The sequence below is a fragment of the Lagenorhynchus albirostris genome, chromosome 10 (genome assembly GCF_949774975.1).
Source record: "Lagenorhynchus albirostris chromosome 10, mLagAlb1.1, whole genome shotgun sequence".
Classification (NCBI taxonomy): Eukaryota; Metazoa; Chordata; class Mammalia; order Artiodactyla; family Delphinidae; genus Lagenorhynchus; species Lagenorhynchus albirostris.
In genome coordinates, this window is record NC_083104.1 from 39,269,521 (window position 1) to 39,281,666 (window position 12,146).

General features: G+C 44.1%; 2 protein-coding genes and 2 pseudogenes across 4 annotated transcripts in view; 3 read left to right on the forward strand and 1 right to left on the reverse strand.

Annotated features, from left to right (window-relative positions):
- The window catches only part of ARIH2 (ariadne RBR E3 ubiquitin protein ligase 2), a 46,689-nt gene extending 42,695 nt beyond the window's left edge, over positions 1–3,994 (reverse strand). Inside the window, exons 1-2 of one of the 3 annotated variants that reach the window (XM_060161952.1) lie at positions 3,782–3,994; positions 458–516 (exon numbers count right to left, since the gene is read on the reverse strand). The gene's annotated coding sequence lies outside the window, so the exon portion shown is untranslated. The remainder of the gene's footprint in view (positions 1–457; positions 517–3,781) is intronic. The other 2 variants (XM_060161950.1, XM_060161951.1) reach the window with 2 other exon arrangements.
- LOC132527034 (uncharacterized protein ARIH2OS-like) lies at positions 3,400–6,149 on the forward strand (annotated as a pseudogene).
- A 1,503-nt stretch (positions 6,150–7,652) lies between these two features.
- On the forward strand, positions 7,653–7,794 carry LOC132528295 (small nucleolar RNA SNORA70; annotated as a pseudogene).
- On the forward strand, positions 7,745–8,209 carry LOC132527857 (large ribosomal subunit protein uL16-like). The gene has a single exon (XM_060163897.1). The coding sequence runs from the start codon at positions 7,745–7,747 to the stop codon at positions 8,153–8,155; it is 411 nt and encodes a 136-aa protein (XP_060019880.1). The 3' UTR covers positions 8,156–8,209.
- Positions 8,210–12,146: the final 3,937 nt, after the last annotated feature.

Below are 12,146 nucleotides of genomic sequence, written 5' to 3' on the forward strand. Positions count from 1 at the left end.
TCAAATAGTGATTTAAATCTAAAAATAATAGGACCTTAAAATGCAAGAGCATTTGGATTGAATAGTATGTAAATAATTTACATAACCAAATCTGGATCAAATACTAAAGTAAATTTAAAACCTATTTGAAGTACATAATCTCTCCAAAAAAAAAAAAAAAAATTAAAACAAAGATTAAAAATCAATGTGTGCTGAATATGTAACCAGTCTAAGGGATTATAGAGCCACATTTTAATGATATTATAAAAATATCAGTGAATCTACCTCTGATGTGTTACCTATAAATGCTCAAATTAAAAAATAAGTCACATTAATGAGAGGGCAGTAATGTAATACTTGCAGCTTGACTTTTAACAAAATTGTTTTGTATGCTAGAACCACCTCATCACAACTGAACTTAACTATGGTATTTTTCCTTTAGGAGAAAAAATTAATCTTTAAATTAAATTAAAAATACCTGTAATTCCTGAAGATCTTTCAGGAAGATGTCATCCAAATAGTCTATATAATTTCCATCTAAAATGAAAAGAGATAGTTCTATTTATATATTTTAAAATTGGTACCCTGAGTTTGCAAATTTATTTTTTAAAAAGTAAAAACATTTAAAAGGACAAGCAGCAAGGGACCAGAAATTGTTTTCTTATAAGTCCCACAGAAATCTATATGTCATAATTATATACTGACAAGAGTTACATGGCCTTCTAAAAAAAGAAAGTATTGAAAGTAAACAGTGGGACTTCCCTGGTGGCACAGTGGTTAAGAATCCACCTGCCAATGAAGGGGACACAGGTTCAATCCCTGGTCCAGGAAGATCCCACACGCCATGGAACAACTAAGCCCGAGCACCATAACTACTGAGTCTGCACCCTAGAGCCCACATGCCACAGCTACTGAGCCCGCGTGCCACAACTGCTGAGGCTCACGTGCCTAGAGCCCGTGCTCCGCAACAAGAGAAGCCACTGCAATGAGAAGCCCGTGTACCGCAACGAAGAGTAGCCCCTGCTCACGGCAACTAGAGAAAAGCTTGCGTACAGCAATGAAGACCCAACACAGCCATAAATAAATAAATAAATAAACAGACTTAAATAAACAAACAGCTAACAATAATTTAACCTGGGGTACTGGTGAGAGAAATGGATACCCAGTTCCCTCCCTCAGTTTGAAAGCCCACCACACCTCACTTTTTTTTTTAAATTTTTATTGGAGTACAGTTAATTTACAATGTTGGGCACCACCTCACTCTTATTGTTAAGATTTCCTAAATTAACTACCACAATTTCAATTTTAAATGTTACACAGAGGTTGACAAACCAAATCATAATTGACTTAAACTGGACTTTTGCCATGAAGTCATCTCCACTAACACTTACAGAATACTGCCAATATTTCAGATCTCACTTTATTCATGAAAAAAATATTTTCAAATAAAAAAGTCCCCAAAAGAAAAGAAAACAAAACAAAACAAAAAAGGAGAGAGATAGAGAGAAAACAGAGGGAATTCCCTGGTGGTCCAGTGGTTTGGGCTCAAAAAAAGACAAAAAAAATGTCTCCAGTAGAATGCCCACTAGGCAATATTAACACCCATTTTCCACCTCTCTTCTGACATGCTCAAGGGCTACCTGACTTTCTCAGAACTGCAGATCCCACTATCCAAGACTAAATAAGTACTATTTGCTTACTTAATTAGAAATTTTATGTCCATTTCTTTATCCTTTTGAGTTTCTTGGAAAACCAGAGCTTATAACTTTCAAAGAAATACTTCAAACACAAACAGGCAAATTTAAACTAAATGAAAATCAAAGTCCAAACAATGATTATGGAGGATGATTTCCAAAATAGGTGACGAATAATTGATTTTTTTGTTTTCTTTTATCTGCATTTTTATGTACGATACTGCTTATTAGGCAAATCTGCATAAAGAGCATTATAAAAATTGCTCCCATCTACAAAATATCACTACCAATAATAGCTTTCATTTAACGAGAGCCAATTTCAGGTCAGACTCATTCTCATTAAATGTTTATAATCCTACAAAGTGGCTATCATCCCCTTCTTACAAATGAGGAAACTAGAGTTCAAAAAGATTAAGCAACTTGCCCAGGACCACACTGCTGCCAACCAGTAGAGTCCAGCATAATACTTTCACCAGATCCAGGGCCTATGAGGACTCATAACGCCCCATCACCCTCCCAGAGAGCCTAATACTATCCACAAAGCTACCTCCAGAATCACAACAAAAAAAGCACCGTTTTGGGCTTCCCTGGTGGCGCAGTGGTTGAGAGTCCGCCTGCCGATGCAGGGGACACGGGTTCGTGCCCCAGTCCGGGAAGATCCCACATGCCACAGAGCGGCTGGGCCCGTGAGCCATGGCCGCTGAGCCTGCGCGTCCGGAGCTGTGCCCGCGTACCGCAAAAAAAAAAAAAAGCACCGTTTTCACTTTCTCTAGATTTTTTCTCCAGGATTTGGGCTTACAGGTTGCCCATGGCCTTCTCACCAACTAAATATTCAAGAAACAGGGGAAAACTTCAGGCTGCCTTCCAAAAAGGAGAATGTCATTTCATACTTACTGGGTGTTCTAGGTCCAAATTTAAATAAAACCTTAATTTTTAATCTTTTCCAAGTTAAATACCCCTATTCTATTTGAAAGAGTGCTGACATTGTTTAAAGTGGCCAGTATGTTATTACTTTATTAACAGAACTGATGATAACGCTTTGATTTCCTTTGGATATTAAATATTATCCTCACATCCCAAACAGAAAAGGAGTAACCGCAATTACTCCTCCCCCTTCCCCCAGTCAAAGTCACGTGTTCAGAAGACCTGCCACCCACCCTGGGCTAAAGAATTCAAACGGAAGACTTCTCAATTTAAAGATGACAAGAACAAAACACAGACTTTTTGGTGGGTCTGACAACGTTTACTCCAGACGAAATATTTAGCACTGTAGGGTCAATTACTAAGTCTACAAGTCCGAAGAAAATTACTTGATACAAAAATATGAACCCGTCTAATACGGTAGCCACTAACCACATGTGGTTATTTAAATTTAACTTAACTTAAAAATTAAATTTAACATTTGCTTTTTCAGTTGAAAGAGCCGTAAGTCAAACGCTCAATGTCCACGTGTGGACAGTGGCTACCCTATTTAACAGCAAAGATACAGAATATGACCATTGTGGCAGAAAGTTCTATGGGACAGGGTAACAATCAGTACTGAGGTGAAGTCATCCCAGAACACGGTCGCCTCTGCCGCCGCTAGCACAGCAGCGTCGGGCGAGGCGTCAACGCAGCTCCTGGGCCGCCTGTCCCGTCCGAGGCGCCGGCATATCCGCGAGGACACGGAGCCCACGCGCTGCGGGACCCTTCACCAACGGGCATTAACTAACCGCGCGGGCGGCACTGCTAGAGCTCCCAACGATGACTCGAGTGGGGAGCCCCGAAGGCAGCGCGTCTGCCGGCGCGCCCGGCCGGGAGGGCCCAGATGCGCCGGCGCCAGTCGGTCAGAGGCGCTGGCCTCCGACCTCACTGCGAGCTGAGCAGGCGGCGAGAGTAGGAATAACGGAGAGACGCCAGGCGCCGGTTCGCCCTGGCCTCAGCCTTCAGCCGCCCCTCGGCGGGTGGCGGAGTGCGCTGAAACAGTGTAAGAGCTGCCAAGGGCGCCGGGACCTCGCGGGCAGCGACGAAGGCGGAGCCCTGGACGAGCTAGGGAGGCGCGCGGAGAGCCCACCCCCTCCCCCGGCCCGCCGGGGTAAACAAGGCCTAGACTCGCACCGCGCACTTACCGGGAGCCGTGGCCCCGCGGCCGCTGAGCCCGGGCGGGCCAGACCGGGTCGGGCCGGGCCAGAAGAACCGGGTCCAGGCGCGGCGGCGGCGGAGGCGGCGGGCCAACCCCGGTGAAGGCCCGCGCTGCTTCCTCCGGCGAAGCCGTCTCAGCAGCTCCGGAAGTGCTCAGAGCAGTTCCGTCACTTCCGGCCCGGGGTCGACCCGCGGTCGCCGGGGTCGCGGCAGGCGCTGGGCAGTAACGCCTCTCTGCGGACACTTCGCTACAGCCCAGCGCTGCGACCCAGATTGGGCCCAGAGCACAGCCGGTGCCCACGGCTGCGAGAGGCAGCAGAAGAGAGGATTCGGCTTATTGGAGAGTGGTCACGGCATCTCTTCCGGCTTTTGCTTACCAGCGCCGCCCGCCGGGATACTTTAAACCAGGGTTCTTCTGTCGGACTCCCCACTTCTCTGTTTGTAATCGGTGTCCGGCACCGAAAAGACATCCAGACGTTCGTGGAGTGGATAAAAGACTGTTGTTTCCCGGCCGCTATCTAGTCGAAGAAAAGCTAGGTCTTTGGGTCAGCGCGCAGGGCCGGGAATTTCTGCGTACGTTCTGAGGCCGTCGCCTGTTGGCCGCCGATTCACAGGACCACGCTAGGCTTCCGCTTCCCTCTCCGCGGCCTAGTTCGCTGCCTAATTCTTTGGCGTCCCATTCACCCAAGATTAAATCTTAACTGCCTTGTTGCACAGTTTCTTCAAGCAGTATAGGAAGTGCCATTATGACTTTAAGTACCTTTTAGGGCTTTTGTCAAGTATTATGGATAGACAGAGCCGTCAAGTCCCACTCAAGTTGTTGCTGCACAACGTGGAAACGCCTGTGTGAAGCCAGTGATGTTAGGGAGCCTCCTCGCTGTGCAAGTCCGTAGATAACCCACACCATTTCCACCCATACATGAGTCATGTATACACTGATATTCAAGATACCGATGTGTAATGGACTCTCCTTTTTTTAGTTCTTGTTTCTTGCACGTATTCGTGTATTTCTTATACATGATTTTCAGCTTCCTGTTTAATTCAGAGCCTGTACCCAAGTCAGGTGCATTCAAATACTAGAAAGCCCCACATTAATTTGGAGTGAAAATTAATAGTAATGAGTAACATATTGTAGGGTTGTGAATTTTATGCATTAACAATGTAAAAGTCTATCTATAATCCAGTGTACTTATTTGTTATGACAAAACATATAATCCCTTTACATCATGACACTAGCGAAGGACCCAAAATATATTTTCTGCTAATGAAATCTCTTTAATTAGAAGCCTTCACTTTGGGTCACTGGTAATAAATCCTCTCCAGTGAATAAAAGGGAACAATCAGTTTTTCTGTATAATTATTGCATTTGCAAAATAGAGAATGAGGTCATTCACATATCAAGTACACAGGTATATGTACAATATATTGGAATCCAGTGTACAATCCTTATTTATTCTCCTGTCTTGCCTCTCTTAAAGCTGAGTTTCTTAAGGGCACAGATCCAACCTTGTTTTCAATATTACTCTATTAAATAGACGTTTATTGGGCTGATGCTAATACCATTATTTTTAACTAGTGACAATTTCTCCCCAGGAAATAAAGATTTAAAAATTAGGCCAAGGGCTTCGCTGGTGGCGCAGTGGTTGAGAGTCCGCCTGCCGATGCAGGGGACGCGGGTTCGTGCCCCGGTCCGGGAAGAACCCACATGCCGCGAAGCGGCTGGGCCCGTGAGCCACGGCCACTGAGCCTGCGCGTCCGCAACCTGTGCTCCGCAACGGGAGAGACCACAACAGTGAGAGGCCCGCATACTGAAGAAAAACAAAAATTAGGCCAAAACATTTAAAGATACAGATAAAACTTTGTGCACATATATGTGCTTTAGAATGATGATTCTATAGGAAAAAGTTTGCAGCATCCCATATGTTCAAAAGTAAAGGTTTGTTATATTATGGTAAAATATACAATAAAGAAAACCATTAACAATTAGGCTGTACTGAGGCATCTATTAACAGGGAAAGGTATCTGTGATATGAATAGGATATGAAATGATGTGTGTAGTATTCTTTTTTCAAAATAAATTTGCACATAAGATATATAAATATAAAATATAATGTTTCTCTTGCTTTCTGTGGCACAGGAATCTGGACAGGCTACAGTGGGAATGATTTGTTTTAGCCCCTTGATGTCTGGGGCCTCAGCTAGAAGACTAAAATTTCTTAGCCAATATCATACAATTTTTCTTTTGTATAAACCTTAGATTCAGAATGACGGGTTTTCACTTTTGAAAATTCACTGGAGAGCATTGAATTTCTAAGAATAACTTAAGGGTAGTACTGATATCCTCAATATTGAGTCTTTGCATCTAAGGAATATAGTATTTCTTTACAGTTATTTTGTTTTTCTTTTATGTATTTGAATTGTTATAGTTTTAATCACATGGATCTTTGGTTTAGTCTTGCATACATTGTGGGTTTTGCTATTATTCTGAATAAGATTCTTTCTTCATGTTTTCTAATTGGTTATTGTTAACGTATCAAAATGTTATTGCTTTCCAACATTGTTCTTGTGTCTCTCTCCTTACTTAGCTTGCTTATTAGTTTTAGTGGATTTTCAACTGATTCTCTTCAATTTTCAAAGTGAGCATTTGGATCATTTGAAAATAGGGATATTTTGGACTCTTAATTTTTTTTTTTTTTTTGCGGTACGCGGGCCTCTCACTGTTGCGGCCTCTCCCATTGCAGAGCACAGGCTCCGGATGCGCAGGCTCAGTGGCTGTGGCTCACGGGCCTAGCCGCTCCGTGGCATGTGGGATCTTCCCGGACCGGGGCACGAACCCGTGTCCCCTGCATCGGCAGGCAGACTCTCAACCACTGCGCCACCAGGGAAGCCCTTAATTTTTAATTCTTAAATTTATTTTCTTCCTTTTCTTTTCTCCCTCTTTTTTCATCTCCCTCTTTAATCCCCTCCCTCTTCTCCTTTCTTTCTTCCTTGCTTTCCTACTTCCTTCTCTCCCTCCCTGCCTATTGGTATTTTTGCATCAGCTACCATGTCCAGTAAAACGTTAAGCAGTAATCATGATTAAAAAACATCTTTACCTTTGTTCCTGTCATGAATAGGAAAGTTTCTGATAATTCACCAATAAATAATTTTGCTAAGAAAAATATGGTAGTTATGGGCTTCCCTGGTGGCGCAGTGGTTGGGAGTCCGCCTGCCGATGCAGGGGACGCGGGTTCGTGCCCCGGTCCGGGAGTATCCCACGTGCCGCGGAGCGGCTGGGCCCATGAGCCATGGCCGCTGAGCCTGCGCGTCTGGAGCCTGTGCTCCGCAAATGGGAGAGGCCACAACAGTGAGAGGCCCGCGTACCAAAAAATATATATATATTTATATATATATATATATAGTAGTTACTAGTTTGCTTTAAAAAAAAAAGGTAGTTACTTTTTGTCTATTACAAGGGTGTTTTACTTCAAATCTTTTTTTTTTTTTAGGTGAAGGAAAATGAAGAGAATTTACTGCCTTTAAAATAAATGATAATTTTTTTTCAAGTAAAAGGAAAATGATAACAGAGTGAAATCTGGAACTTCACAAATTAAGGAAGAGAAATTGGAATGATAAATATCTGCGTTAGTTTCCTAGGATGGCCATAACAAATTACTATAAACCTAGTAGCTTGAAACAACAGAACTTTATTCCCTCATATACTCAGCTTCTGGTTGCTATAAGCCTAAGAATTTGTCCATTTCTTCTAGGTTGTCCATTTTATTGGCATATAATTTATTGGCAAACAGGATTAATCTCCAAAATACATAAACAGCTCATGCAGCTCAATATTAAAAAAACAAACAACCCCATCCAAAAATGGGCAGAAGACCTAAATAGACATTTCTCCAAAGAAGACATACAGGGGCCTGGTGCACAATGGCTGCAAACAGCAGCCTCCTCGGTAGTGTATGCAGCCTGTTGCCTGTGTGGGTTGCCCTAAGGGACCTTGGAGACAGCCCTTTCCAGTGGACATTAATGACTGGCATGCTGTTCCCCAATGTAGGCTCCAGACAGGTATGCGTGGTGCCTTTGGAAAGCCCCAGGGCACAGTGGCCAGGGTCCACATTGGCCAGGTCATAATGTCCATCCGCACCAAGCTGCAGAACAAGGAGCATGTGATTGAGGCCCTCCGCAGGGCCAAGTCCAAGTTCCCTGGCCACCAGAAGATCCACATCTCCAAGAAGCGGGGATTTACTAAGTTTAATGCAGATGAATTTGAAAACATGGTGGCAGAAAAGCAGCTCATTCCAGATGGCTGTGGGGTCAAGTACATCCCTAATCGTGGCCCCCTGGACAAATGGCGGGCCCTGCACTCGTGATAGGCTTAGCACGCCCCCTCCCTACCCATGCCCACCAATAAACTCTACTTTCTTTTCCCTGAAAAAAAAAAAAAAAAGACAGATGGCCAAGAAGCACATGAAAAGCTGCTCAATGTCACTAATTATTAGAGAAATGCAAATCAAAACTACAGTGAGGTATCATCTCACACCAGTTAGAATGGGCATCATCAGAAAATCTACAAACATGCTGGAGAGGGTTTGGAGAAAAGGGAACCCTCTTGCACTGTTGATGGGAATGTAAACTGATACAGCCACTATGGAGAGCAGTATGGAGGTTCCTTAAAAAACTAAAAATAGAATTACCATATGACCCAACATCCCACTACTGGGCATCTACCCAGAGAAAACCATAATTCAAAAAGATATATGCACCCCAATGTTCATTGCAGCACTATTTAAAATAGCCAGGTCATGGAAGCAACCTAAATGCCCATTGACAGATAAATCGATAAAGAAGATGTGGTACATACATACAATGGAATATTAGCCATAAAAAGGAACAAAATTAGGGCTTCCCTGGTGGCACAGTGGTTGAGAGTTCGCCTGCTGATGCAGTGGACACGGGTTCGTGCCCCAGTCTGGGAGGATCCCACGTGCCGCGGAGCGGCTGGGCCTGTGAGCCATGGCCGCTGAGCCTGCACGTCTGGAGCCTGTGCTCCGCAGCGGGAGAGGCCACAACAGTGAGAGGCCCGCATACTGCAAAAAAAAAAAAAAAAAAAAAAGGAACAAAATTGGGTCATTTGTAGAGATGTGGATGGATCTAGAGACTGTCATACAGAGTGAAGTAAGTCAGAAAGAGAAAAACAAATATCGTATATTAACGCATGTATGTGGAACCTAGAAAAATGGTACAGATGAACTGGTTTGCAGGGCAGAAATAGAGACACAGATGTAGAGAACAAACGTATGGACACCAAGGGGGGAAAGTGGCAGGGGTGGTGGTGGTGGTGGTGTGATGAATTGGGAGATTGGGATTGACATGTATACACTAATATGTATAAAATGGATAACTAATAAGAACCTGCTGTATAAAAAAATAAATAAAATTCAAAAATTCGAAAAAAAAAAGAAATTGCTAATAATAATAAATAAATAAATATGTCCTGCCACTCCCTTCTGGCTTGCACAGTTTCTGCTGAAAGATCAGCTGTTAACCTTATGGGGATTCCCTTGTTTGTTATTTTTCCCTTGCTGCTTTTAATATTTTTTCTTTGTATTTAATTTTTGATAGTTTGATTAATATGTGTCTTGGTGTTTTTCTCCTTGGATTTATCCTGTATGGGACTCTTCCTGGACTTGTGCTTCCTGGACTTGATTGACTATTTCCTTTCCCACATTAGGGAAGTTTTCAACTATAATCTCTTCAAATATTTTCTCAATCCCTTTCTTTTTCTCTTCTTCTTCTGGGACCCCTATAATTTGAATATTGGTGGGCTTAATGTTGTCCCAGAGGTCTCTGAGACTGTTCTCAATTATTTTCATTCTTTTTTCTTTAATTTGCTCTGCAGTTGTTATTTCCACTATTTTATCTTCCAGGTCACTTACCCGTTTTTCTGCCTCAGTTATTCTGCTATTGATTCCTTCTAGAGAATTTTTAATTTCATTTATTGTGTTGTTCATCGTTGTTTGTTTCCTCTTTAGTTCTTCTAGGTCTTTGTTAAACATTTTTTGTATTTTCTCCATTCTATTTCCAAGATTTTGGATCATCTTTACTATGATTACTCTGAATTCTTTTTCAGGTAGACTGCCTATTTCCTCTTCATTTGTTAGGTCTGGTGGGTTTTTACCTTGCTCCTTCATCTGCTGCGTAACTTACGGGGTCTCCTTTTCACAGGCTGCTGGTTCGTAGTTCCCATTGTTTTTGGTATCTGCCACCAGTGGGTCAGTTTGGTTCAGTGGCTTGTGTAGGCTTCTTGGTGGAGCAGAGTGGTGCCTATGTTCTGGTGGATGAGGCTGGATCTTGTCTTTCTGGTGGCCAAGATTGAGTGTGGTGGTGAGTTTTGGGGTGTCTGTAAGCTTATTATGATTTTAGGCGCCTCTCTGCTAATGGGTGGGGCTGTGTTCCTGTCTTGCTAGTTATTTGGCATGGGGTGTCCAGCACTGGAACTTGCTGGTCGTTGAGTGAAGCTGGGTCTTAGCATTGAGACGGAGATCTCTGGGAGAGTTCTCGCCAGTTGATTTTACGTGGGGCCTGGAGGTGCCTGGTGGTCAGGTGTCCTGAACTCAGCTCTCTCACCTCCGAGGCTCAGGCCTGACACCCGGCTGGAGCACCAAGACCCTGTCAGCTACACGGCTCTAACATTATATCTAGTGGTAATGCAGACTAGAAGAGCTCTTCTGGAAACATTTGGTAGTTAAACATACACCTATCACATCTGGTTCCTAGGTACTTACTCAGGCTTAATTGTGAGAGGAGAGTGACTGCCTCCTGCGCAGTAAGAAGGAATTTGGCAGGAGTTTGGGGATTGTTATATATCCTGTTTGTGTGGAGCTTACAAGAATCTGTGCATGTGTGGGAAATTCCCTGACAGTCCAATGGTTAGGACTCCGCACTTTCACTGTTGAGGGCCCAGGTTTGATCCCTGGTTGGGGAACTCTGGAGAATCCAGCCTGGATGGGAATGGCCAGGCACCAGGGGCCACACACAACTGGCTCTTCCTGGCAGAGGGCTCCAAAGGATAAGCGATGCTCATTGCAGCCCTCAGTGGATTGCAAAGGAGGACGGGGTTCAACTGGGAAAGCAGCGTTGTCACTCCTGGAGAAGACAACGGAGCACCCTCAGGAGTTTTCTCTTCAATTCTCTGCTGTAGGCAGCCGAGCAGACTACTTCAAATCTTAAGTTTACAGTTTTATGTTCTTTTGCTTTTGGTTTTATTTTGTTTTTGGTAAGGAATGATGTTGAATACTACTGTTGCAGGTTGGATTTTCTGGAAGCAAATATTGAGATGGAGTTTGGGGAGCAAGATATTTATTAGGGACCAACATAAGTAAAGCGAAGCAGATTTATATATTTATTTTGTTTATTTATTTTTTGGCTGTGTTGGATCTTCGCTGCTGAGTGCGGGCTTTCTTTAGTTGTGATGAGTGGGGGCTACTCTTTGTTGCGGTGCACGGGCTTCTCATTGCGGTGGCTTCTCTTGTTGCGGAGCACAGGCTCTAGGCGCACGGGCTTCAGTAGTTGTGGCACAGGGCTTCAGTAGTTGTAGCTCATAGGCTCTAGAGTGCAGGCTCAGTAGTTGTGGCGCACGGGCTTAGTTGCTCTGCAGCGTGTGGGATCTTCCCAGACCAGGGCTTGAACCCGTGTCCCCTGCACTGGCAGGCGGATTCTTAACCACTGTGCCACCAGGGAAGCCCAAGCAGGTGGATTCTTAACCACTGCACCACCAGGGAAGCCCGGGAAGCAGAATTAGGCAAAGGCAGAAGTTAAACTGTGTTGCAGCCCAATGAAGCTGCCGCCAACCTAGCAGAGAACACTGGAGTGAATATTGCCTGTCAGAGTGTCTGATACCAGACCAGACTGGTCAGGCATTAAACCCCTACCTTGCTCAGTCACTGGGTGTGGGCTGTCTTGGGAAGGGTGTGACCTAAGGGGAGGCCCCTCTCATTCATGTTTGATTCCCAGGGTCTAGGAACAAGGCTTCTCATATGAGGTCCAAGGATAGCTTCAGCTTCTCATGAAATTTATAGCAAACCTGGAGGTGCATATGCATGTGTGTGTTTTTCTGGGGAGAGGGTGCCAGGAATTCTCCACCCCCCAAATTGCTAAGAACCATAGGTTGGACAATGTCTAGCATATGGGCAACTTGGTATCCATCTCCTGCATCAGTGTGTTATGGAGTGGGGAGAGGAAGGATACTCTGTGCTGAAGGAGACAGGATATGTAAAAGCCTGGCTGTCGGCGGTGGAAGGTGAGTTAAGTAACAGGTCTGTGTGGTAAACCAGTAGAAGCTCAGTTTGCTCAGAGAGGAAG